Raw genomic sequence first — 26,336 nt, 5'->3', positions numbered from 1 at the left:
GGAGCTCGCTCCCTGCCGTCCTCATTGGATGCAGCTACGAAACTCCACGGATTGGTGCGAAAAACAGCAGGTAGGACATCGTCCACTTGTGATTGGCTGTCTCCGAAGGCTCACGTTACTGGAGAATCGCGTGTTGAGTAAGCAGGTCCTGAAAAACGATTGGCTGAGGAGACTCCGGATGTGCTTGACTGAGCACTGATTGGTAAGATGAGGGGTCAGGAAGAGCAGTCCGGCGCGAGGATTGGCGGTGAAGTGTCCCATGGAAATCGAACCCGGAGCTGCGGCCAGGATTTGCACGGGGGCGGGGCAGGGCCTCTCCAAGGCGCCTGCGCTGAGCCGGCTTGTCGGCGCCATTTTGTCTGAGCGGTGGCGGTCGCAGCTCTATCGCATTTTACGTTTCTGGCGAGGAGAGACCCGGGTCTCTACCCCGCAGAGGCATGTGAGCGCGGCACCTCTCCGCCGTTGGCCCCAGGACAGCACCTAGCGAAGGTCGGAGGAGTCGCGGACCTTTCAAAAAGGTCGGTTGGAAGCTGCGGGTGTCCGAGTGACGGGGGGATGGCGCAGCTTTAGCGGCACCGGCACCGGAAGTGGACGGGCCGCGCGGCAGCCATGGCTGAGTAAGGTCTCGCCGCGGCGGGGTGGGGAGCGGGGTGAAAGGGGGCGAGGCTTGCTTCCTCTCCCGCCGCGCGAGAGAAAAGGGCGGAGGAGACGTGCAGGGCTCTTTCTCCAGGCTGGTCCTGTGCACGCCTCTCCAGAGATTTTTCTGGCGTCTCCTCTCCGCTCACTTCTTCCTCCCTTTGGAAGTGCATTTCGGGAACTTGTTTTTCCAGCCGAGTGTCACCAGCTGTGGGCGCCTCCTTAATTAACACGGGAGGAGGCAAGGTGCTTGCTTAGACCCATTTGCGGGGGGGGGGGGGGAATAATTTCCGCGTGCTCCTCACACGATTAAGCGTTGAGGAAACTGCGGAAGGCTTCAGGGTGTGGAATTCGGGAGCAAGCCCAGACGCTGCTACTCTAACCGTTGAGAGGTGGCTGTGCCCTTTCAGGACGAGGCTTGCTTAGGCTACTCCAAGAGGAAACGGTAGTGGTTTTGTTGGGACCGAAAGCACCTTAACTAAGCATGTCCCTGATGGGACTTTGTTCAGGGCAGCCGTTGGTTTTGTTCTTTTCGCAGAATCTGTGTGTTCTGCTGAACAAAATACATTTGAAATGGTAGAAAGGAAGTACGAATTGGCAAGATGTTTTTAAGGAATGAAATTTTAAAATGTGGAACATCGTCGATGATCCGCATTGACTAAATTTACTCAGAATAACCACCTAACTAAAATTTTCATTCATAGCAGTGGTTTCCTCTCGAAAGTACTTAAAGTGGGATGTGGGTATTTTTGAGTGACCTAAGCTAAGCACACTGGTCTGGATGATTGCTTAAAGTTAGTATCCTAATACCTCTCTTTTGAACCCTGTTGAGCTGGTGGGTCTCCAGACTAGAAACTATTGTGTGATTTAACAACTTGTTTTTTTTTTTTTTTTTTTGGCAGTTGGTACAAAGAAAACAAGATCTCTCGGTGGCATATCCTAAGTATTAACTGAGGTGAGTTACAATTTTTGTGAAAACCTTTAGAATTAGGTAGACCGTGTGGGAAAGTTTTTATGGACCAGTGTTGTGTACCAATAGAGCTGTAAATAGCAAAATGGAAGAATGGTGGTTAAAAGAAGCATGGTTTGGCCAGGGGTTCAAATGAATCTGTATAATTAGCTTCCTGATGTGATATTGTAGAATGAAATCTCAAAATTAGTACATATATATAAATTTATTCATTCATGGAGTGCCCATTTCTGAGTTTTTAAGTATTAATATTTTTGTCAGAGAATAATACGAACATTTTTATGATTTTTTTTCTTCCTAATTAAAAAACTTGGCTTGTGGAAAAGATATGTCAGTAGAAATTTAAAGAGAAGTAATTTATTTTATCTTAATAAAATAATAAAACAACATACTGCTGAACTTCCCAGGGGGTAATCACCTATAATTCCACTTAAAACTTACTATTTGATCCAAATAATGCATGTCAGTGGCATTGGGAAATTACTAAAAAAAACCCAAAGAAAAAAACAAAAATCTCTTGTATTCCTTTCACCAAAAGGTAATTATAGTCTATGCTGTAGTTGTGTATAATGCAGAGGAGTTTCTCTTCTTCTTAAGATAAAGGTCATTCTAGTCGTGCTCATTTTCTCACTCATGTTTTTTTCTGTATGGAAAATACTGTGAATATGGGAAACATTTAGCCTATAAAGCATTTTTCATGGTTACATAGTATTCTGTAAGATAGATGTACCATACTTTATATAATCTGATATCTTAGTTTTTCTAGAATAGCAGTGATATGTTTGGTATCCTCGTTCATGTTTTACAAAAGATTTTGCCTGAGAACTGACATCTGTGGCTAAAATACCTAGACATCTAGATCTTCGTTGTGCATTTCCCTTTTATTTTTTACCCCGTTTTTTCTTTAGCTTTATCTTTTAATGTTTCTCTCCTGGGTCTCTTTATTCAAGTAGAATTACAATTTTTTTTAAGCTTTTATTTATTTATTCGTGACACAGAGAGAGAGGCAGAGACACAGGCAGAGAGAGAAAAGCAGGCTCCATGCAGGGAACCCGACGTGGGACTGTATCCCGGGTCTCTAGGCTCACACCCCGGGCCGAAGGCGGCGCCAAACCACTGGGCCACCCGGGCTGCCCTAGAATTACAATTTTTAAGTCACACATACAGTAAAATAATTTTGAGAATCTTATTGGACTTTACCAAGTGATTTCTTAAAACTAATGCATTTTTCATTCTAGAATAGTTAGGCGTTGTACAGTGGAATATTTTGTCACACAGAAGTGACATTTAGAGGATACTAAAAACAAATACTGCTGTTATAGTATAGTTAGTCTTTTATGTCTCCTCCGTCAAGTTTTCCATCTTTATGTGCATTCTCTTGGTGCTTTTGTACCTTCATAGGACCCTTTATATCGTCTCTCATCACATTCACTTTGCAACTGTTACAGGCTCTTCCCCAGTTTGAGACTCTACACCCAGAGGGCAGCAAATGAGGTTTTTAATCCCTCTTATGTTTCCCTACCTGGTACATGATAGGTGCTTTGTCAGTGTTTCTTATGAACCTTTATGCATTTTTGTGAAATATGTGAAATAAACCAACTTAATGTTTTCTTTAACAGTAATTTTCAAAAAAAAAAGTAATATTCTAACAACTTGTAATGTTCCACAGATGCTGTCTTATCCTTCAGAATTTTTTTAATGATCCAAATACTTGTTTTAGTATTGAACTGATTTGTAATTGCTAATGTAATGCAGGTTTAGAGAGCCCATTGAGAATTCTTAAGGATTTTATGATATACTAATGGAAGGTGACTGTAGATGAATATTAACTGAACAGTCACTAGATCACCTTTTAGATATTAATGAGAGAAAATTCATTACGATAGATTTGGTTTTTGTAACCTATTTCAGTGAGCCCAAAGTAATAGAATAATGTTACCTACAAAATCAAAATCACCAAAATTTTTAATGGTGTTTCTATTATGAAAATCTATTTTGAAAGCAGGATGTTTTATTTATTTGGTTAAGGATTCAAATGACACTATGTAATTAGCTTTTTAAGGTAGTATTCTACATTGAAATCTCAAAATTAGAATATTCCTATGGATTTGCTTATCCATTCATGTGGTTCCCATTTCTGGGTTTTTTAATCACTGAACATCTTCATGATTTTTTTTGAGCTCATGTTAAAATAGTTGACATACAGAGATCTCATCAGTAAAAGTGTTTAGAAGTGAAGTTTTTGTTTTCTTTGTTTTTTAAGGAGATTATAAAATAGTCTTATATTCTGAGGACTGTGGCATACTCAAAGCTAAAGGAAGTCTTTTTCTTTTAGGATAAACCTCATTTTGTGGGAAAATGAAGGAACATGTTCCAGTTTTAAAAGACCTGGATCTGCAGTTGAAAATTCTGTTTCTGGTATGCAGTTTTACTTACGTTTTATTTAGTAACTACGATCGGCTATTACTATTTTACGTGTGTGTGTGTGTGTGTGTGTGTGTGGTGTTTGTGTGTCTGTGTTGTGTGTGTGTCGAGATATATATTTCTCAAAAGATGATCGCATTTGTTCCACCTAAAGTTTCTGTAAATGTGTTGAGAAGTAAAACAGATTGCTGTGTTGAATGTACCTGCTTTCCTAATGGTTTCGCTATTTTTTGGAAAGTTACATAACTTGCTCATTTGTTAACAAAGCAATCTTTGCAATCCCTGTATAGTCTTTTGCTCTCTTAGGTGTTACTGCTAGTTTTATAGCTTTGTGGTAGCATAGATTATTAGGGTTTTTTCCACATGTAATTCAAACTAGAGTGACATTTTAGGGTTTGGAGTCAAGCTGATCTAGGGTATCTGGTGATGTTTCTACATGGCAAGGATGTATGCCTAAGAAACTTAGTAAAAGAAAACAAAGGTGGAAAGTTAATATACTTATTTGAAAAGATTCAATCAATTTAGGTAAGTTTTTTAAAGATTTAAGTCATGGCTTACTAGAATAATAGATTTGTTAAAGTTCAGTATACAGTCACATCTAATTTTTTTTTTTTTTTTTTTTTTTAAGATTTTATATATTTGAGAGAGAGTACACAAATGGGAGAGAGGAGCAGGCTCTCCACTGAACAGCCCCTGATGTAAGGCTTGATCCCAAGACTCTGGGATCATGACCTGAGCCAAAGGTAGACACTCAAGCAACTGAGCCACCCAGGCACCCCGCATCTAATTGTTTTATAAAAACCAAATTGAGGGGATCCATGGGTGGCTCAGTGGTTTAGTGCCTGCCTTTGGCCCAGGGCATGATCCTGGAGTCCTGAGGTCCTTGCATGGAGCCTGCTTCTCCCTCTGTCTGTGTCTCTGCGTCTCTGGGTCTCATAAATAAGTAAATAAAATATTTACAAATAAATAAAAGCCAAATTGAGTTTGTGGGGTTTTTTTTTATTAGAGGGGAGCACAGAAGGAGAGAAGATCTTAGGCAGGCCCCATGCCTAATGCAGAGCCTGACAAAGGGCTTATTCTCAAAATCCTGATACCATGATCTGAGCCAGTTAGAGTCATATGCTTAACCAGCCACCCAGGTGCCCCACACCAAATTGTTTTATAATGCAGAAGAAAAAGAAATTTACTTAGTGATCATTGGAGACTCTTCAAGGTTAGTGAACTATAATTTGTAAAATTAAAAGGGAAGATCTTAGGCTTTCTTAGTGGATGGGAAGTTGTGATCCAGAATACAATTATACTGGAATGCCTGGGTGGCTCAGTGTTTGAGCATCTGCCTTTTGGCTCAGGGTATGATCCCAAGGGCCTGGGATTTTGTCCACATGGAGCTCCCTGCATGGAGCCTGCTTCTCCCTCTGCCTGAATAAATAAATAAAATCTTTTTTAAAAAATTATATTTAAAAAGCTGTTTGGGGCTAGTTAGTAAACAAGTTTAGAAAGGATGGTGATTGAAGATTACGTTAAGAAAATTTTGTGAGGCAAACTCGTCAACATTTCTAGCATTAGCTGCACATCAGAATTATATGGGGTCATTGTCCTCTCTACAGGTTTGGGAACCTTGAGAGATGACTTGAAAGCTGGGATGTGAACTGGAAATGAAAATTATTTTTGTTTTATTCTCAAATTTTACAAATCAAAATGGAACTAAAAACAAAACCATCACTTTTAATTCCACTCGAACATCAGATTTCTAAAATTTCCCTCTTCCTTGTCTGTATGCATATTTTTCTTTATTACTAGATTAACTTTTATTTTTCTTTGCTCCTTTAACATTGTAGTGAGCATTCAGTGTGACCACACAGTCCCTGTTAAAATTTTAATGTCTGAAAATATTCCATCAAACTCTTTCATCTTCGGCTTCTTCTTTCTATTGCTTGACCTTTTAGGTTTCTGGTTTTTTTCAGTATTGTGCTATAATATCATCTATGTGCATCCATTATATTCTTTTTGGATTGTCAGTGTTGGGTAGCTTATAATTCTAATCATTTTTGCTAATTAGGTACAAAATATGTTGAGCTCTCCTTTTCCCTTTAATATTTTTGTTGTTAACCAGTAAAGTGGGACCTTTTTTGTAATTTCACTTCCTGATTCTTAGTAATAGACAAGTTCTGTCTTCAGGATTTCTGTCCATTTATGTAGGAGTTACGATATTTCTTAATTCTTTGAGACTATTATATATTTAATAGTAATTTACTGCAGATATTTTTCCATATAAACTTTTTTAATTTTTCATTATTTTTCTTGAGGGTTTTTGGATAGACACTGAGGGGTACAAAATACACAGGATGTACTATTAGAAAATCATTTGGAAACAGTGTCCAGTGTGACTTGAAGAAATGACACAGGAATTGGAAGTAGGGAGACGGTTAAGATACTGTTGCAGTGGGAGGTGCTGCACTTTGTTAAGTGTTCTGTACTGTGTTCTGAGCCCTGCCTTGGACTCTGTGTGGAGTTGGCTTCAGTTTTTATCCCTCTTCCTCTCCTCCTCCTGCAAGTGTGCTCTCTATAAATAAATCTTTAAAAAAAAAAAAAAAGATACTGTTGCAGTGCATCAGTATGCTTGAAACTAGAGTAGGACCTGGAGAGAGAAAGGAATAGGTAAGAGATCCTGAGGGAAAAAGAAGAAGTTGGTAGCATTTGATCTCTATTTGATTGTAGAAGTAAAGAAGAAAAAACACTCTAGGTTTTAAAGAGCAGGGGATAGTGCATACTATTAACAAATTTGGAAGGTCAGGAAAGACCACTGATTAGTAAGGAAAATGAAATCAGTTTTAAACTTGCTAGTTAGAGCTGGAAATTTCTGGTAGCCATTCTTTTGTCAAAGTGCCTATTCGCTCCCTAATTGGGACAAGGCAAGTGCTCTACCTAACATTGTTTCCTGTATTTTGAATTTTAATTCCATTCTTCAATTAGATTTTAGTGCATTTATCAAGGTTTTCCTATTTTTCATTTTTAAAGTACGACTTGACTAGCTCAGTCAGAAGAGCCTGTGACTCTTGGTTTTGGAGTGTTGGGATGGTGAGGTTGAACCCTGAGCTGGGTATAGAGATTACTTAAATTAATAAATAAAGTACAACTTGAAAAGAAAAATTAAAGTGGATTAGAACATAAAATAACTGCAGGGAAACCAGATGATTCTCAAACTGAAGAAGAGGTCAGTTTTTCATTTAAAAAAAAAATACAGTTTTAAGATAACATCTTAGAAAATACATGTTTGCTTTTAAATTATTCAAATACATGGGGTAAAAAATATCTTTCCCTTCTCTTTCTCAGTGGACTAGATTTTGTGTATTTTCTTTCATTTTTAACAAAATAAAGAGTAGCAACAGATGTGTGTGGAGCACGAATGTTTAGCCAAGAGTCTTTAAAATATGTAATTCGGGCATCTGGGTGGCTCAGTGGTTGAGCATTTTCCTTCGGCTCAAGTCGTGATCCCAGGGTCCTGGAATCAAGTCCTGCATCTAGTTTCCTGCAGGGACCCTGCTTCTCTCTCTGCCTATGTCTCTGCCTCTTTCTCCGGGACTCTCATGAATAAATAAATAAAATCTTTAAAAAAAAAAAAAAAAAGAAGTCTTTGATCTCATTTAAATAATTAGGTATTTAAAATTTTCCCATCATAGTGTAGGCTTTGAGTTAGAAGACACAGTCTATTTTTACAGACCTCAGAGGAAAAAGTAATACATTCAGAAACATTTGTGCATTAATTTTCAGTATGCTTAGTTTATAATGAATATATGGTTATGTGTATGTTTTCATTGCTTTTCTTTTTATTAATCCCTTAACTTTGGTATCTTTTATTTTTCAAAGATTAAGTGATTGGAGCTACTTACAGGATTTAGGCCTTGTCCATGCCCCCATTAGAATGATAGCTTTTAAAAATAGCTCACGGATAGCAAAGAAGATACTTCCAGCTTTAGAATGTGTAGGGATGACCAGGGTAACTTCTCTGCCCCATCTGTAAAATGTGGATAATATATGTAGAACTCCCCTGACAATGTTGGGATTAGTATTAAATGAGTTCATACATATAAAGTGCTTAGAGTAATGCCAGGGGTTTAGGAAGCTATCAGATATTATAGTGGTGTTATTACATATAATGCTGTTAAATATTATTTGTCATTCCAGCAGCTTTTAAAAGAATACATTATATACAGAAATAAAGCATCTAGACTCTTTGCCTCCCATCCTAGACCTTTCATATCACTCTCTCCAGACTAATTTGCTGCAGTTACATTAAAAATGCCATGGCTGGGATCCCTGGGTGGCGCAGCGGCTTGGCGCCTGCCTTTGGCCCAGGGCGCGATCCCGGAGACCCGGGATCGAATCCCACGTCGGGCTCCCGGTGCATGGAGCCTGCTTCTCCCTCTGCCTGTGTCTCTGCCTCTCTCTATCTCTCTGTGACTATCATAAATAAATAAAAATTAAAAATAAAAATAAAAAAATAAAAATGCCATGGCTCCCGTATACAGAGTTTTTGTTTTCCTGATCTTTGTTTTTATTTACACTTTTCCCACAATCTAGAATGTTCCCTTATCCCCGCATAGTCAACTCTGTTTTTTAAAGTTTTGGTAATAACCCCTACAATTATATGGGTAATCTGTCCATATGAATTCCATATGTTTCCTCTTAACATGATTCCTGTCACTTTGTATCTTACATTTTAACTTTTTATTCATTTAGATGTCCTTCACTAAGTTAGGACATCCTTACAGTCAGAGAACATACCTTACCCACCTTAGTAAGTTTAGAACCTGTCACAAGCCTTGGCACTTAGTAGGCACTCATTTGTGGAGTGAAAGTTTATAAAGTGTATACCAATCTAAAAGGTGATGTTTATTTAAGATTTTATTTATTTTTTTTTTGACAGAACACAAGCAGGAGGAGCATCAGGCAGAGGGAGAGGGAGAAGCAGCCTCCCTGCTGAGCAAGGAGCCCAATGCAGGGCTCAATCCCAGGACCCTGAGATCATGACCTGAGCTGAAGGTAGATGCCCAACTGACCGAGCCACTCAGGCACCCCTAAAAGGTGATACTCCTTTTTTTTTTTTTCTTTTTAAAAATTTATTTATTCAAGAGAGACACACAGAGAAGCAGAGAGAGAGCCTGATGTGGGGCTTGATCCCAGGACCCTGGGATCACAACCTGAGCCAAAGGCAGACTCTCAACCAGTGAGCCACCCAGGCGTCCCTAAAAGGTGATGATATTCAGTAGACAAAGGCATGCCAGTAAAAATATGCTTTGTCAGTGTTGGTACATTAGGAGCATCTTGCCTGATCACTTAAAATTTGATCACTTGAGGTTTTAGAATTAAGTCAGATTCAAGAACATGTAAGGAGTAGAGCACTAGGGAAGACTATCCACAGGTCAAGAATTTCATTGGAATATTTTCATGCTGTTTTTTTAAAGGTGGTATATCTGTCCACCAGAGGGATTAGGTTTTTTGTTTTGTTTTGTTTTGTTCTGTTTTTTTTTTTTTTTTTTTTTTTTTTTTAAATAACTGATTTTTCACAGATATGCCCACCCACCAATCTTCCTTATTACCAGTGGTCCAAATTTGTGAAGTTTGGCCAGGGCTTAGAGTATATCTTCTGCCAGTAACAGAATATATAAGACCCTTGACTGAATCCGTAATTTCACTTTACAAGTAACATTTTTCTTATTATCATAATGCCTCTAGGCGTGGAAAGTAGGGGTAGTCAGAAGAGGAACTGGATGAGAGATTTCATGAGGACACTAACATGGTCCTCAGTTACTGAAATATTGAGAGGGTCTTGGCCTCTAAATTTGAAATAATTGAGAATAGTGGAAAATGAGATAAGTTAAAATAACAGGCTCACATAGGCATTCATAAAGCTAAAATGGCAAGTATGTACCCTTAGCTCAAAAATTCTCAGAATTTCTACAGTAGTTCAGTGGGATGTTTAACTGAATAATCATCTTAATATAGGAACCCTGGATTTGAAAACCATTTGTTCTGTGTTCTAATCATAAGCCTGTTCTCATTGGTTGTGACCTGGGATACATTACTCTGCTTGAGTGTCTGCTTTTAGAGATAAAGGTCACAGGGCTAGATACTTATAGCTCTTAATACACTTAATAGTTTCAATCCAGCATCATATTTTTCAAATAAGCATTTCTGAGCCTACTTCTAATATCTATGTGTCCCTGAAAAGTTAATTGATATTTAACATGAGATTCTGAATCCAGTGTATCAGGCATTGACTCAATAATTTTATCACTTAAGGAAGAAGTACTGCTATTCCTATCCCGTGGGATTCCTTTTTTTTTTTTTTTTTTTAACATTTTATTTATTCATGAAGAGACCGAGAGAGGCAGAGACATAGGCAAAGGGAGAAGCAGGCTCCATGCAGGGGGCCCGATGTGGGACTCAATCCCCGGATCCCGGGATCATGCCCTGAGACACTCAACAGCTGAGCCACCCAGGCATACCCCCATGGAATTCCTATCACATAGCATCAAATTCTGATAGAAGCTTTAATGTCATATCTACCTCACTTGTTTTAGTTAATAGGCATTCTAAATACTTTCATTGTGTGATAAAACAGATATCTGAAATAATAGCTAAGAAAGACCACTAATTTCATTATAGTGAAGTTTCTATTTTGCATTTGTGTGTGTAAAATTGCCCACATGCAATAAATGAAAGTACAGTGTTCTCCAGTATTTTCTCTGGTAGTTCTTTCTTTCTTTTTTTCTTTTTTTTTCTTTTTAAACATTTTATTTATTCGTAGACACAGAGAGAAAGAAGCAGAGACACAGGCAGAGGGAGAAGGAGGCTCGATGCAGGGAGCCCGATGTGGGACTCGATCCCTGGTCTCCAGGATCATACCCCAGGCTGCAGGCGGCACCAAACCGCTGTGCCACCGGGGCTGTCCCTTTTTTTTAACCCTATTATGACTGACATGATTTCGTGACTTACTGTGGGTCTCAGCCTACTTTTTGGGTGGGAAAAATAGATGATAATGCCTTACGTCATTTGTTAGTCTAACATTTAGTAGGCACTTCGATATACTGTTGACTCCTAAGTGTGAGAGCTTTAAAGTTATTACATAGAATAAGATAGAAATTGTTACATGGAAATACTTCTGGTTTCAACAGCAATGGAATTGAGCCAGTGGGGGGGGGGGGGGGCGAGCATGGGTGGGGAGCTGCTGAAAGAAATCATGGAGGGGCTTTCATTTTCTTTTTTCTTTTTGTTGGCTTATGGTATGTTTGGTAGTGTATTACTGAGTCTCATGGCCCACTTAGGGACTTATACGAATTTGTATTTAGGGCTATCCAATCCTGTGGAAGCATAAACAAAATCTTTCCCCCAAGTTGGTTCCCTAAAACCAAACCAAAAATCTTATTTTTTTTCTTTTCAATCTTTGTATTTCTTAGTTTTATGTAGTCCTAGAATTGCCTCCAGTGTTCGTATAATTTTAGTGGCTTTTAGATCTTGACGGACAGGACTGGGGGGTGGCAGGGGGAGATTTGAAAGACTATAACAAAAATAAAAGCCATCTTCCTGTTTCTTATTCCTCAGTGTCCTATGTGATACTGTCCTTAAGACCTTTAAATTGCCAAGGGAACTGTGGTAACCAAGGCAAATTTTTTGTTTTCCTCTTAAATGTGAAGTTCTGCATTTTATTACACGGTGATGAAAAACTAGTCTGTTACCAGTAAATACATAAGCTACAGAACTTGCTCCTATATGCTGCCAAGTACTTCCTGTTTTGTCAGATTTCCATTTAGGGGAAAGAATGGATTTGGAGTAGATGAGCCTGAGTTTCATGTTTAAAGCATCTCTCCTGAATTTTAGTTTGGAAGCTGTCCATATATCTAGATGGGGTGGGAGAGGGGGATGGCACATCATGTTTACAAGTGAAGTCATTTGTCAGAAAGCTTCATTTGGCTTCATATCCTGAAAGGGTTGCCAGGAAGGAAAAGAAACTTTTTGTTGTCAGAAATAATTCGTGCATGACTTGCCAACATTGTGGCTTGCCTTTAGGCTTTCCATGTCAAATGTATGTCAGCTAGTGAATGAATCATTATATTGCCTGTGAAGGAAGGATCTGTGTTCATTTCTAGTAGACTTATCCTCTAGAAATATGGAAAACTTTCCATTCAACCACATTTACTCCTTTTTCAGTCGGGACAGTTGGAAGGTCAAATGGTGATTCAAATAGAAATTGGCTACATCGTGAATATTAGGTATCTTTGGGGGAAGAGTTTGCATAAAAATGATTTTAAGAATTCATTTGTAACTGAAATAGTAAATAGAACATTTAGTTATACGCGATGAATTAACTGTTACTTTTCCTTTTTTTTTTTTTTTTTCCGAGTTTTTCCCCCACAGCCCACTGTGGGGCTGAAACTCACAGCCCCGAGATCAAAAGTTGCATGCTCCTCCAACTGAGCCAGTCAGGCACCTTTGTTACTTTTTTCTCCTATGAAATGAAGTAATTAGGTGTTAATAGAATGTGTTAGTGGCACATGATTTGTAAACCTGAATCCCCTCTTTTTGCTGATAAAAGAATGTTGTATTAAGGTTCTTTTGCAGTGAAGAACCAAGTTCTATAAAATTTTCTTTGACCAAATTGACCTGACCTGTCTTAAGTCAGAGCTATGTTTCTCTTTCTTGACCTGTCAGTAAAATATGAAAGGTGCTATTTACTGTGCATTTATGCACTTTGTCCACCCTCATGTTGGAAATGTTCAGGAAACTGATGCTGAATCATAAGATACTTGAAACTTCTGTGAAGTTTCTAGCAGAAACTTCCCTTTTCATCATCTAGGTATGTGTTCCTATTTTTAAGACCTGGGTTTCTTTTAAAATTCAGTGAAGAAAAGTTTTCATCAATAATCATCATGCCCTACAACTTCATTCTCCATTATGCTTTATAACAGAAATATCAGGATCCCTGGGTGGCGCAGCGGTTTAGCGCCTGCCTTTGGCCCAGGGCGCGATCCTGGAGACCCAGGATCGAGTCCCACATCGGGCTCCCGGTGCATGGAGCCTGCTTCTCCCTCTGCCTGTGTCTCTGCCTCTCTCTCTCTCTCTCTCTCTCTCTCTCTCTCTCTGTGTGTGACTATCATAAATAAATTAAAAAAATAATAATAACAGAAATCTCCTCTCTTAAAACCCTTTAACTGTCTCTCTTATGTTCTCCTTTTACTAAATCCAAATCGGTGGTTCTCAAATTTTAGTGTATTCACAAGCATCACACCAGATACTGCTTCAAAATACAAATCCTGGGCCTCACTTCAGACCTTGTGAACTCAGATCTGTGGAGAATTCTTAGTTCTTTGAATCAGGTGGAGAAACCGTTAGGCATTCTGATTGTCCTCTAGATTCTGTTCCTTATAATCATATATAGATTAGCCTTTTTACTTTGTTTCAGTTATTAGCATCGCAGAAATTTTTTCTTGCTAATATTGGCAACTGCAGTTTTTCTCCTAAATTTACTGGAGATTTCATTCGCCAGATCTCTAGGAAACTCCCAGATTTCCTTCCTTATTTGTTAGAATGTATCTTTCTCCTCCTTCCCAAAGAACACATTTGTAGTTGTGTGTGTGTGTGTACACAGTATATGTATTAGTACATAAACCTGCACACATGGGGCACCTGCCTGGCTCACTTGGTAGAGTGTGCAACTTTTGATCTCAAGGTTGGTTATAAGTTCAGGTCTCATGTTAGGTGTAGAGATGACTTAAAAATAAAATCTTTTAGAAACCTCACAAATGTTCATATTACATCAGTTTTTTTCTTTTTTTTTTTTTAAGATTTTATTCACCTATTAGAGCACATGAGCAGAGTGGGCAGTAGGGGAACAGAGGGAGAAGAAGAAGCAGATTCCCCACTGAGCAGGGAAGCCCAGGCCAATGTCAGGACCCTGGAATCATGACCTGAGCCAAAAGTAAACGCTTAAGCGATTGAGCCACCCAGGTGCCCTACACCACTTCTTTTTTAACAAAAGACCTAAAGGGACACCTGAGTGGCTCAGAAGTTGAGTGTCTGCCTTCAGCCCAAGGCCTGATCCTGGAGATCTGGGATCGAGTCCCATGTTGGGCTCCCTGCATGAAGCCTGCATCTCCCTCTGCCTGTGTCTCTGCCCCCTCCCCACCCTTCTCTCGTGAATAAAATAAAATCTTTTAAATATATATATATATATTTTTTTTTTTTTTTTAAAGGACTTACATTGGTATCTGTTTAGTGCTACTTCAAAAAGGCAAAAAGCAAAAATTGTTCAGTGTGTTTTCCAGCAAGCTGTTGGCATGCCACCCTAGCTGGGAAAGTGGCAGTACAAGGCTCCTTCCCTGGGAACTACACTGTGTTAAGCCAGCATACCTTTGAACTGTGTCTGTGAGCATCTGCCTTTTATCTCAATATATTTTGTGCATCTGTTAGCAAGATGCATGCAGAGGTGTCAGGAAACACTAAGAAAGGTTATTTTGGAGATCTGGGAATGCTCAAAATTTTTTCAGTATAAATTGTAATTTCTTCACTTTATGCATTTTGGCTTATGAATGGTTTCCTAGGAACCTTTTACTTTCTGTTTTTCTAGATGGCAGAGGAAACCTGGGAAAGAATTACATCCTATTTAACTTGTTTATATTTAATATTTTCTGGCAACCTGCTATATTGTAGGCATCCAAATGTTTGCATTCAGTCTTGTTATCACTTAATTGCTACTGACTCAAACCTGCCAATGCACTAAAGGTGATAGTTTATCAAACTCTTTATACCTCTGTTCTTATATACCATTTCACTTTCTCTAAATTATTAGTATTTCCTTGATGCTCTTTTTTTTTTTTTTTTTAAAGATTTTATTTATTTGAGAGGGAGCAGGAGGGAGAGGGAGAGAATCTGAAGCAGAGTCTGTGCTGAGCACAGAGGCTGGGGGCTCCAGCCCACAACTGCCAGATCATGACCTGAGACAAAACCAAGAGTGGTGGGATGCTTAGCCAACTGAACCACCCAAGACCTGTCCTTGGTGGTATCTTAAGAATAATTCTCAGCATACATTGGTCTTGAAGTCTTGTTGGCTTTTCCTGGTTAAAAGTTTTTAATAATTCCCTTTCCCATATGGATTATGTAGTTGAACTCCCTATTTAAATGAATTTTCCTAAAATTCTGTGTTTCCACATAATAAAAATGAAAGTTCAAATTATACTTCAAACACAAACTCGAGGGACGCCTGGGTGACTCAGTGGTTGAGTGTCTGCCTTCGGCTCTTGTCATGATCCTGGGGTCCTGGGATCAAGTCCTGCATTGGGCTCCCTGCGTGGAGCCTGCTTCTCCCTCTGTTTGTTTCTCTGCCTTTCTCTGTGTGTCTCTCATGAATAAATAAAATCTTTAAAAAAAAAAAAAAAAAACACAAACTCAAGATGTGTTAAGGACCCTTGCTCTTCAGCAACCTTACTGTATTAACCATAGTACCTGTGTTTACTTTTTAAAGATTTGGGTATTTATGGACTGGAAAGATATATATATAAATATTGTGATCTCTTAAGAGGAGTGGTATAGTTTAAGAAGATAATTAGTTTTGTTTGTAGTTTGAATTGTCTGTTCAAATATATATATATAATTTGTTTTTAAGAGAGATAACGCAGGGGAAGGGCAGAGGGAGAATCTTTTTTTTTTCCCCCAGAGGGAGACTTAAGCACTGGAGCCTACACAGGACTCGAACTCACAGCCCTGAGATCATGACCTGAGCTGAAGTCAAGAGTTGGACACTTAACTGGGCCACCCAGGTGCCCCAATACTTGCCCATATTTATTTATTATTTATTTATTTAAAGATTTACTTATTCATGAGAGAGAGAGAGAGAGAGACACGCAGGCAGAGGGAGAAGCAGGCCCCATGCAGGGAGCCCGATGTGGGGACTCAATCCCCGGGACTCCAGGACCATGCCCTGGGCTGAAGGCAGGTGCTAAACCGCTGAGTCACCCAGGGATTCCTAAGTTTGTCGGTTTTTATTTATGTATCATGCTGTCGTATGGTATCTGAGAACACCTTTTTTTTTTTTTTTTTTTTAAAGATTTTATTTATTTATTCATGAGAGACAGAGAGGCAGAGACACAGGCAGAGGGAGAAGCAGGCTCCATGCAGGGAGCCCAACGTGGGACTCGATCCCGGGTCTCCAGGATCAGGCCCTGGGCTGAAAGCAGCGCTAAACCGCTGAGCCACCCAGGCTGCCCGAGAACTCCTTTTTAAACCAGTCTCAGAGATCTTGTTTTCTTCCTTTTTAGAAAGTTTTAGTTTAGGTACATTTTTGTGTATGATCACTTTGATGTATGTGGTAGAAGGTATAATTTGGTTTTTGGTGTTTGTTTTTGCATGCAGATGTCCAGTTGTTGACCATTTATGAAAAACACTATCTTCCACTGATTTACCTTTTCACTTTTGTCAGTTGACCGTATTTGTGAGTCTCTTCAGACTTCCTCTGTTACGTTAAAAATATGTCTTCAAATCATGTGGCATGGGCCTTATCTTCTAACTTACTCAAAATTGTTTGGGCTAATTCCCTTTCCCATGTAAGTTTTAGAAACAGCTTTTGTTTTTCTGCCACTCCCCAAAGAAGAGGCTCTTGTAAATTGAGTGGGTTTTACATCCAATTAATAAATCAGGCTAGATAGAATTGACAATAGAGTCTTCTAATAAGTTTATGTAGTTCATTGTTGATACCACCAATATTCTATAATTTTCAACATGAAATCTAGCCCAAGGTTAAAGAATTAAGAATTCCTGGTTTTGATGCCATTTTAAATGGTATTTAATCCTTCTTTATAAATTTTTTTTTTAATTTTTTTATTTATTTATGATAGGCACACAGTGAGAGAGAGAGAGAGAGAGAGGCAGAGACACAGGCAGAGGGAGAAGCAGGCTCCATGCACCGGGAGCCTGATGTGGGATTCGATCCCGGTTCTCCAGGATCGTGCCCTGGGCCAAAGGCAGGCGCTAAACCGCTGCGCCACCCAGGGATCCCTTAATCCTTCTTTATAGATGGAAGAAATTAACTTGCTCGAGGTGACACAATTACAATATGACAAAGCTTCTTTGAAATCTACATGAATTTATTAACTGCTATCCTGGTTTTAAATTAAGATGTTAGTTTCCAGGGCTCCTGGATGGCTCAGTGGGTTAAGCATCTGCCTTTGGCTTAGGTCACGATCTCGGGACCCTGGGATTGAGCCCCACATCAATCTCTCTCTTCTTCTGCCTGACGCTCTACTTGTGTGCTGTCAGATAAATAAAATATTTTTTTTATTTTTATTTTTTTTGATATTTTTTTTAAAAAGGGGTGATGTTAACTTTTTTATTCTGAAGTTGTTGATTAGTGGTAGCAGAGAAACTTTTATTAAGAAAAATCCTGTTACAGTGCTTCTATTAAAAAATTAATACCCCAGGGGTGCCTGGGTGGCTCAATCGGTTAAGTGTCTCTGCCTTCAGATTGGGTCATGATCCCAGGCTCCCTGCTCAACAGGAAGTCCACTTCTCCCTCTGCCCTTCCCACTGCCTGTGGTCTCTCTCTCTCAAAGTCTTTAAAAAAAATTTATTCCCCAGAGTTTATATATTTCCTGAGCTTGGGATTTCCAGATCTTGTCTAAATCAAACACCAGGTTCATCTTAATGTAAAAGTCCCCAATGGATACAGTTGTAATCCAGTGTTTTTGAGAGAGAAAGAGGCACAGGGGGAGAGAGAACCTTAAATAGGCTCCATGCCCTGGAGCCAAAACACCACTGTGGGGCTTGATCTCACCATCCTGAAGATCATGACCTGAGCCAAAATCAAGAGTTGATGCTTGACTGAGCCACCGGGGTGCCTCTTAGTGTGTTTAAATAGTATGCCATATCCTGTAGGTAGGTAAATAGGATTATTTCAGTTTCAATTATTTATTATGAACTATTTCAATTTTTTAAAAATGTGTACCTTTAGCATTTGGATGCCTACTCTGTGGCTGCTCACATCCAGTGGAGATACAAAGACGTGACTTTCTGAGCTACTCCCATGGCAGAGTTAGGGTGAGGGGGGTACACTTAATTTATTACTAGTGAACACCATAATGCAAACACATGATTAGTGGTAGAACAAAAGCTTTACTTGGGATTAAGAATAGCTGCACTTACACACCCTTCATGTTTTGGAATTCCCTTTCTTAAAACAGTTTGACAACTTTTATGGGAAACACATAAAGGACTGAGAGGGGTAAGTGACAATCATTTTAGAAGGCTTGCTTTTGGCACGTGGTAGTTCTTAAGAAAAACCACTTAATCATCTATGCGTTACAAATACAATGAATATATGGTAGAGTGCAGGAAAGTAAAAGAAATACCAAGTCTGAGTTCCATTTCCAAAGATCAGAAATTCTATTAGAGAACCAGTATTTGATTGAGTGTTCTACATTAAGATTTGATTTTTATTTGCAGATTTTCTCTAGTTTTTTTTTTATTTTTTTATTTTTTTTTTATTTTTATTTATCTACGATTGTCACACACAGAGAGAGAGAGAGAGAGAGAGAGAGAGAGAGAGAGAGAGAGGCAGACACAGGCAGAGGGAGAAGCAGGCTCCATGCACCGGGAGCCCGACGTGGGATTCGATCCCGGGTCTCCAGGATCGCGCCCTGGGCCAAAGGCAGGCGCCAAACCGCTGCGCCACCCAGGGATCCCCTCTAGTTTCTTAATAGTATTTGGATAATGGTTTTCTTTTTTTTTTTTTTTTTAAACTGAGAAAAATGTTAATTTGTAATCTTAATTTGAAAAGCAGAACATACTAATGACTCACAACTTGATTTTTCTCATTTATTTTTCAGGTCCCTTTATGAATGATGAAATAGAAGCAAATGGATAGTCTTATCAGATAAGTGCTTTAATAGCCTAAATATATTTTATTATTTATAATCCCTAAACCAAAATTTTATTCTTTAAAACATTTTTTATTTCTTTTTAGGTACCAATATCAAGAAGGTTTATAGTAATAAAGTACTGGATCTTTACTGGAAATAAATTTGTAATCTTATCAAAGTAAAATGTATCAGTTTTTCTCTATCACCCCCCCCCCCCAGGTTAATTATATTTCTTCAGTGCAGTTACAAAGTGCCCTCACTGTTGAACCTAGATAGTTAATCTCATGGTACAATTATGTATGGAAGTCAACTCTTCATAATCGCTAAAGAACTAGGTATGTATATCTGTGCTTATATAGTTTTAGATTTATGATGTTATGGTACCTATAGTTTTAGGTGGCTTAGCTGCTCAAATTTAGGTTTCTTTAGAACAAGTGTCATCTTTTAAAGGGCTATTAGATGTACTGTTGTGATTTTTCTTTTTTAAAGTAAGCTCTAGGCCCAGTTTGGGGCTTGAACTCATGACCCTGGGGTCAAGAGTCACATGCTCTACCCACTGAGCCAGCCAGTTGCCCCTATTCTGATGTGAATTTAAAAACAGATGTACTACTCACAGCACAGAATATTTATATGCCATTCGTACTTTGGAAGTATATAGAATAGCCAGTAGATTGGCTTAGGAATAGTCAGCTTTTTGGTTAAGTGTATAGATAGATCCAATTTAATATTGTTTTAGGTGTTTGTCACTCTTCAGTGTGAAAGTTTTAAAATATAGCATGCAATCTTACATAAAAGCCAAGGTAATGAGATAATAGTTTTGTTTGTATAGTAGTTAGCTATTCATGTATAATGATTTGCTATTTGAACTACACAGATGTTCAAAGTCCAGCAGTATCCTGCCAAACTCAAAAAGTAGATTACTTTCTTAGGAAAGCATGACAGTTGGAGTGATACTGGCATGAGCCCAGTAAAGGGTGTGTGTGTGTATACCTGGCATACTTGGCCTGAGTTACAAACTGTTTCTTCCTTCTCTCAGTACTACTGTTCAGGTTATGACAATTGTTCTTATAGGCTTCAATACTAATTATATATTCTAACTTCTTGTTTAGCATAAAACATGGGTACTTTAACTGAACTTTACAGATCAAAAAAATTTTTAAGTGACAGAATAGGGACTTTGTGGATCCTTAAATCCCTTAAATCCATTCCTCACCACAAAAGGGGAAAAAAGTCTTCACTCTCCAACCTGAAACATCTTTTTTGTATGTCACACTTAAAAGTTAACAGCAGCTGATGACCAATAATCATTTCATTAAATACAAAACTGGGTAATGGCATCAAGTAATACCTATTGAGTTGGTAAGGACTTAATGCACAAAAGCCCAGCAATAAATGATCTCTCGATTCTAGGTGAATGATGAAATGCAGCTTTGAGTTAATGATTCCAAAGTTGCTTTTTGCAGGGTTTTAACTGAGGACTTTTTCAATAAACATAAACCTTCATTTTAATACAAAATAAATATGTACTCAATTATTCCCACCAACTTCAATTGTTAGAAGACAAAAGTTTAATGAAAACTGGTCTCTGGGTAGGTAAGAATCCACAGGGCTAAAGAGTTACATGGGAATATAGTAGAAATTTAAAATAGATGCTGAAGTAAATGTTACATATTATCATCATCTGATTCATCTTCTTCCTTTAAGGATTCCTGTTAAGAGAAAGATAATGCTTAAAATCAATTTTTAATATTGGTACAACAACCTGAATCTAATTAATAACCACCTTGTTACTGAAAAGCCTCTAAAACTAAAAGATGAACACTGACTTCCGAATAACATACATACCCAAGCAAAGGATAATTTATCTTGTTCTAACAATCAAATCAACTGACTGTATTCTTGATAAAATAGTATAAAAGCATTAAATGTCCTGGAAAGCCCTTATCATTTTCACATACAGAATTTTTGGAACCAGGGCAACCCTATCCCCATTGAGGATAACCTAGAAAATTTCTATCCTTAGTTCAGTTCAACTCTAGAGTCTTATTTATTAGAAATCAAGTTCCTTTATTATTCAACACTAACTTTCATACCTTTAGCTAGAGGAGTTTTCACATTCTGCAGCTTACCTTAGCATATTTCTCTGCCTCTTCCCTTATATCTTTTGGAACAATTTCATGTCTTCCTTTAGTTACTGCAAATTAAGCCATATTTAAATGAATGAGAAATGAGGACTACATTGTGATCTGCAATACAACATAATCTACCGAATCCATAGGTATAATCCATCTAATGTTAAAAGTTGTACCATGAGTAATACCTGATGCTCTTTTCTGGGTTTTCTCCACGTTAGACTGTGTCCAAATTTAGTACTTATGGAAATAAATTGTGCAATTATTTATCCTGATGCTATGCTAAGTCCTGAACATTTATTGTAGAGCATGATTAATTTTTTTAAAACTAGCCTTGATTATTACCATTGCTAGTAAGAAAAAAAATTGGTGATTTCTCAGTAAATACATGCTTCAAAAAAGTAAATAAACCATTCACAACAATTAAGCAGAACTTCCCTTTCAAAAATACTACCCAGCAAATTTGTCGTAGCTTCTTTGATTAGAAAGGCACTAAGAGGTAGAACACACTTTTGCAATACCTATTGCACTTGAGCTTACGCATATTTGACTCAGCAATTCCACTTATGTATGTGTATACCAAAATTATTACACAAGACATCCACAAGTGCACAATTCATCATAGTTTTTTTCTTTTAAAGCCCACTGGAAAGAGCCCAGCTAACCAGCAACAAAAGAGGATATGAATAAATTGTCCATTATTTGGACAACAGAACACTATACAGCAAGGTAAAAGAACAAATACGTACATAACACAAATGATTTATCCAAATAGAATGTTGAAGAAAAGAAATCACAGATTAAAGAATATATACTGTGTTACTCACTTGTATAAAATGGGTTAGAATTCAAGGTAGGTTTACCTTTAGGGAGAAGGTAGAGAACTATGTATTCAGAGGGCAAAGAGGTGATTTGGGGAACTGGTCTATTTGTTGACTAGAGACTGGTTACATAAGTGTATATATCCATGTTATGATAATTTATCAATTCATTTGTTATTTGTGTACTTTTCTATTTGTATGTCATTACCAAATTAAGATTTAAAAAGGGAAAAGAAGGCCCCGAATGGTAAATTAGGTTTAGTACAGATGACTCAAAGCAAATAAAAGTACAAAAATGACTTACTTTCACCAACCCAGCTGAGCTCTAGTTCAAAAGCTTTATCCTTAACTTCATCATGTACTATGTAAATTCTAGAACACAAAAGAGAAAATTAACATTTGGTTATCTATAAACATGCACCCCAATCAGCACAAATTAGAACACCTACCCCTAATATGAATATTTATAAAATTATAGACACATTATAGTCTGTACTTATGAACACATCTAGGAAAGACCGTAGGGGTGCCTGAGTGGCTCAGTCAGTTGTGCACTGGACTGTTGATTTTGGCTCAGGTCATAATCCTCTGGGTCATGGAATAGACTGGCTACATGCTCAGCCTAGGGACTCTGCTTGAGATTCTCTCTCTCTACCTCTGCCCCTGCTCTCCCCCTCTTGCTCTCCTTCTTGCTGTTTCTAAAAGAAATCTTTATAAAAAGATAGTAAGTCACACAAAAATTGATATGAAATTGAACACTCACTACAAAGGAGTACTTACAACCCAGGTGGTTTATTTTGATACAATTGTAGACACAAACTCAAAGATACCTCAATACCTCAAAAGGAATATAAATTCAAATGGGAAAAGGCCATCATTACAACTACCTTTTCATATTTATTACTTTTATTAAGTGATTATTTTAAAAGCAAATTTATTAGTTTGCAGTTGATTACTGGTCTCTTCAATCTGAATTCCACAAGTATCCTTTTTAAACCCTTTATCCATTTTATAAGAACCATATGCCCCTTAACCTGGCTTTCAAACTATAATACATGCCAAATCGCAACAAACAAGGAGACACATTCCCACAACATTATTAAAGTATCAGAGCAAAGCTTTCTTGTTTCACTTTTTCTAGCATCTTGACACACCACCTTGGAGGATATTTTTAAAGCCTTGCTATTTGAGAAAGCATCTTAGTTTTCTAGACTAAATAAAAGATAAATAGTGCATCTTAGTTTTCTAGACTAAATAAAAGATAAATAGTGCTCCATTTTTATTAAATAAGGGGGATGGTTTTCCTACATAGAACTAATTAATGTGATGTCTACTGTTACACCTAAACATAAGAAGGTATGTAAGTGCTGATTTCCAGAAGCACTTCTCAGTGAAAGAAATGGAGTTTATCGTATTTAAACTGTTGTACAGGGGCACCTAGGTACCTCAGTTGAGCATCCAACTCTTGATTTCCACTCAAGTAATGATCTCCGAGTTACAAGATCAAGCCCTGTATGGAACCTGCGTAGGATTTCCTCTGCCCCTCTCCACTCCCTCTCAATAAAAAGTAGTAATAAGCTATTGTATAATTCAGTAAGGATTCTTTATCTTCGAAGCAGTTTTACTAGAAGATAATTCCCAGAGTTCCTTGTGTTATTAACTGACCATCATAGAATGGGTTCTGCTCCTTCAAAGCTGGAAAGGGAAAAGGTCTCTTGGTAAAAAGAGAGGAAGAAGGTAATGTGGTAGCAAGAGTGGTGACAATTAGGACAAAACCATAAAGCACTTGAGTATTTCATCATAACTGTCAGTTTTGGGACACTTGGGTGGCTCAGCAGTTGAACGCCTGCCTTTAGCCCAGGATGTGATCAAGTCCCACATCAGGCTCCCTGCATGGAGCCTGCTTCTCCCTCTGCCTGTGTGTTTGTCTCTCTCTGTCTCTCTCATGAATGAATATATAAAATTAAAAAACAAAAATTTCTTACAACTGTCAGTTTAGAAGAGATAAAATGGTAATAGAGCTTCTAGGACTTTTCCCCCCACATGTTTTATAAACCTGAGACATTGGTAAAGACTTAGACCCTGTGATGTAGTTCTAATGTGGAGTAGAAGAGCTCTTAATTCTCTGAAATACTATGTTTATTACTTTTAAACCTGAAAAGCTGGCTGCAAAACTAGCATTTTACTGGATTTGTTTGAAATACTGCATGCCTATTTTCTTTGATCTGGAAGAATCATGAATTTTGAAGCATTCCACCCAGATTTATGGACTTTGTTGTTACTTCTTGCAGTCACATAAGCATTCTGCTCTGTGTACCTATAATAAGAACTACTTCAGGCTTTCTTAAAGCTGTTTTTATGTGTATTAAAATACTGCTCTTCTCATCTTCTTAGCAAAACTTTTATGATTAACGTATCTTACCCAAAAGACAGATTGTGTAAATGAGCCAGCTTCATGGTTCACATGTGGAAATAATTAGCTGTAAACCTAACATAAAGTTTGTAAGCTAAAATTCCTATTATTAGGACCTGAGATTTGAGAGAGGAGGAGCTATCAAATGAAGCTCCTAGAGATCCACTGTATCCTCCTACTATGGAGTTCTTGCACCTAAACAGGAGTTTTATTTTGTCAAAAGTTATTTTTTCATATCCCATTCACTGTCACTTGAAATACGGGTATTCTCCTTAATGAGAATTTTTAGGATGTTAAATTCACCTTTTAAAAATTAGGCACTAAGTTGTTTTTTTGTTTTTTTTTAAGATTTTATTTATTTATTCATAGAGAGAAAGAGGCAGAGACACAACACAAGCAGAGGGAGAAGTAGGCTCCATACACGGAGCCCAACGTGGGACTCGATCCCGGGTCTCCAGGATCACACCCCGGGCTGCAGGCAGCGCTAAACCGCTGTGCCACTGGAGGTGCCCAGGCACAAAGTTATTTTAAAATGACTATTATTTTTATTTGGGATCTTTATTATTAATTTATTATTAATTTTATATGGGAAGGTCAAATGAAATATTTGCCAATGATAATAAAAATTTCAGCTTACATTTTTGCAACTTCTTTAACAACATCACGGCAGGTCATTTCTTTCATCTATAGAAAATAAAATATTGAATTATGAGTCAAAAGAACTTCATTTACATAACTATTTTCAGATTCTTTTCACAACATTATCAATAGCCCATGCTTTCCGCATAGTCTTAGATATAAAATCAAAATCATGATATTAAGAATACCAGTCATGTTAAGAAATACACAAACCTAGTATGTGGGACTAACTACAAAAGCAACTGGCACAGGCTTCAAAAAATTAGTACTAGAGGGTGCCTGGTGGCTCAGCTCAGTAAGTTACGCGTCCAACTTTTGATTTTGGCTCAGATTGTGAAATGGAGCCCCAAGTCAGACTCGATACTCAGTGTGGAACCTGCATGAGATTCTTTCTCCCTCTGCCCCTCCCTCCCCTTCAAAAAAAAAAAAAATAGTACTGGGAGAGGGATAAGATTTAAAATAGGAGAGATATAATTGAAATTCATAATGTGAGCCTTAATTATATCATGGCTTGAAAAAGTTACAAATGACACTTGAGATTACCAAGGCAAGTTGATTATAGACTAAATATTTGGGCAGCCCTGGTGGCTCAGAGGTTCAGTGCTGCCTTCAACCCAGGGCCTGATCCTGGAGACCCGGGATCGAGTCCCACATCAGGCTCCCTGCATGGAACCTGCTTCTCCCTCTGCCTGTCTCTGCCTCTCTCCCTCCCTCTCTGCGTCTCTCATGAATAAATAAATAAAATCTTAAAAAAAAAAAATAAAAAACTAAATATCTCATCTCTTAGGTGGGATAATGGTATTCTACAGAGAAGAATGCTGAAGCATTTAGGAATACAGTGTCCTGTCTGTAATTGTTTCAAATAGTTCAGGAAAAAGAATAAATGAACAGAATACTGGAGAGTAACCGTTCAATCTAGATGGAGATGGCTGTTGTGCTATTCTTAAATTTTCTGGTTTAAATTTTTTCATGCTAATTTGGGGATGAAGTAAAAGAAAAGAATATCTATCTCTTCATATTTTTACCCTTATTGGTTAAGTTCTATAATTAGTGAATTTATCATAATATAGGCAAACTTAGGGATCCCTGGGTGGCGCAGCAGTTTGGCGCCTGCCTTTGGCCCAGGGCGCCATCCTGGAGACCCGGGATCGAATCCCACGTCGGGCTCCCGGTGCATGGAGCCTGCTTCTCCCTCTGCCTGTGTCTCTGCCTCTCTCTCTCTCTCTCTCTATCATAAATAAATAAATAAATAATTAATTAAAAAAAAATATAGGCAAACTTAAGCAAGCTTGAAGAAGCACTTTTTTTTTAGATTTATTTTTTGAGAGCAAGCATGAGAGAGCTTACAGGAGTTGGGGTAAGGGTAGAGGATGAGAATCGTCAAGCAGCCTG

At 38.0% G+C, this 26,336-nt stretch overlaps 1 protein-coding gene and 1 long non-coding RNA gene across 3 annotated transcripts in view; one reads left to right on the top strand and one right to left on the bottom strand.

Moving 5' to 3' along the window:
• Window positions 1–324: 324 nt before the first annotated feature.
• LOC112921386 (uncharacterized) overlaps window positions 325–26,336 on the top strand; it is a 26,950-nt gene continuing 938 nt past the window's right edge. Inside the window, exons 1-7 of one of the 2 annotated variants that reach the window (XR_012002196.1) lie at window positions 325–518; window positions 1,539–1,591; window positions 3,942–4,024; window positions 8,958–9,115; window positions 18,907–19,274; window positions 21,713–21,800; window positions 24,675–24,956. This is a non-coding gene — a long non-coding RNA (uncharacterized lncRNA). Of the gene's footprint in view, window positions 519–1,538; window positions 1,592–3,941; window positions 4,025–8,957; window positions 9,116–18,906; window positions 19,275–21,712; window positions 21,801–24,674; window positions 24,957–26,336 lie in introns of those variants that run through there. The other variant, XR_003235229.2, reaches the window with a different exon arrangement.
• The window catches only part of PSMA3 (proteasome 20S subunit alpha 3), a 27,096-nt gene continuing 21,244 nt past the window's right edge, over window positions 20,485–26,336 (bottom strand). The window contains exons 8-11 of the mRNA XM_026000613.2: window positions 24,943–24,989; window positions 22,197–22,264; window positions 21,069–21,133; window positions 20,485–20,648 (exon numbers count right to left, since the gene is read on the bottom strand). Of these exons, the coding sequence (XP_025856398.1) occupies window positions 20,604–20,648; window positions 21,069–21,133; window positions 22,197–22,264; window positions 24,943–24,989 (225 nt within the window). The 3' untranslated portion in view covers window positions 20,485–20,603. The remainder of the gene's footprint in view (window positions 20,649–21,068; window positions 21,134–22,196; window positions 22,265–24,942; window positions 24,990–26,336) is intronic.

This window comes from Vulpes vulpes, chromosome 6, assembly GCF_048418805.1.
Source record: "Vulpes vulpes isolate BD-2025 chromosome 6, VulVul3, whole genome shotgun sequence".
In the NCBI taxonomy this organism is placed as follows: Eukaryota; Metazoa; Chordata; class Mammalia; order Carnivora; family Canidae; genus Vulpes; species Vulpes vulpes.
Note: the sequence above shows the minus strand (reverse complement) of the source record. Positions and strands in the feature narration are given on the sequence as shown.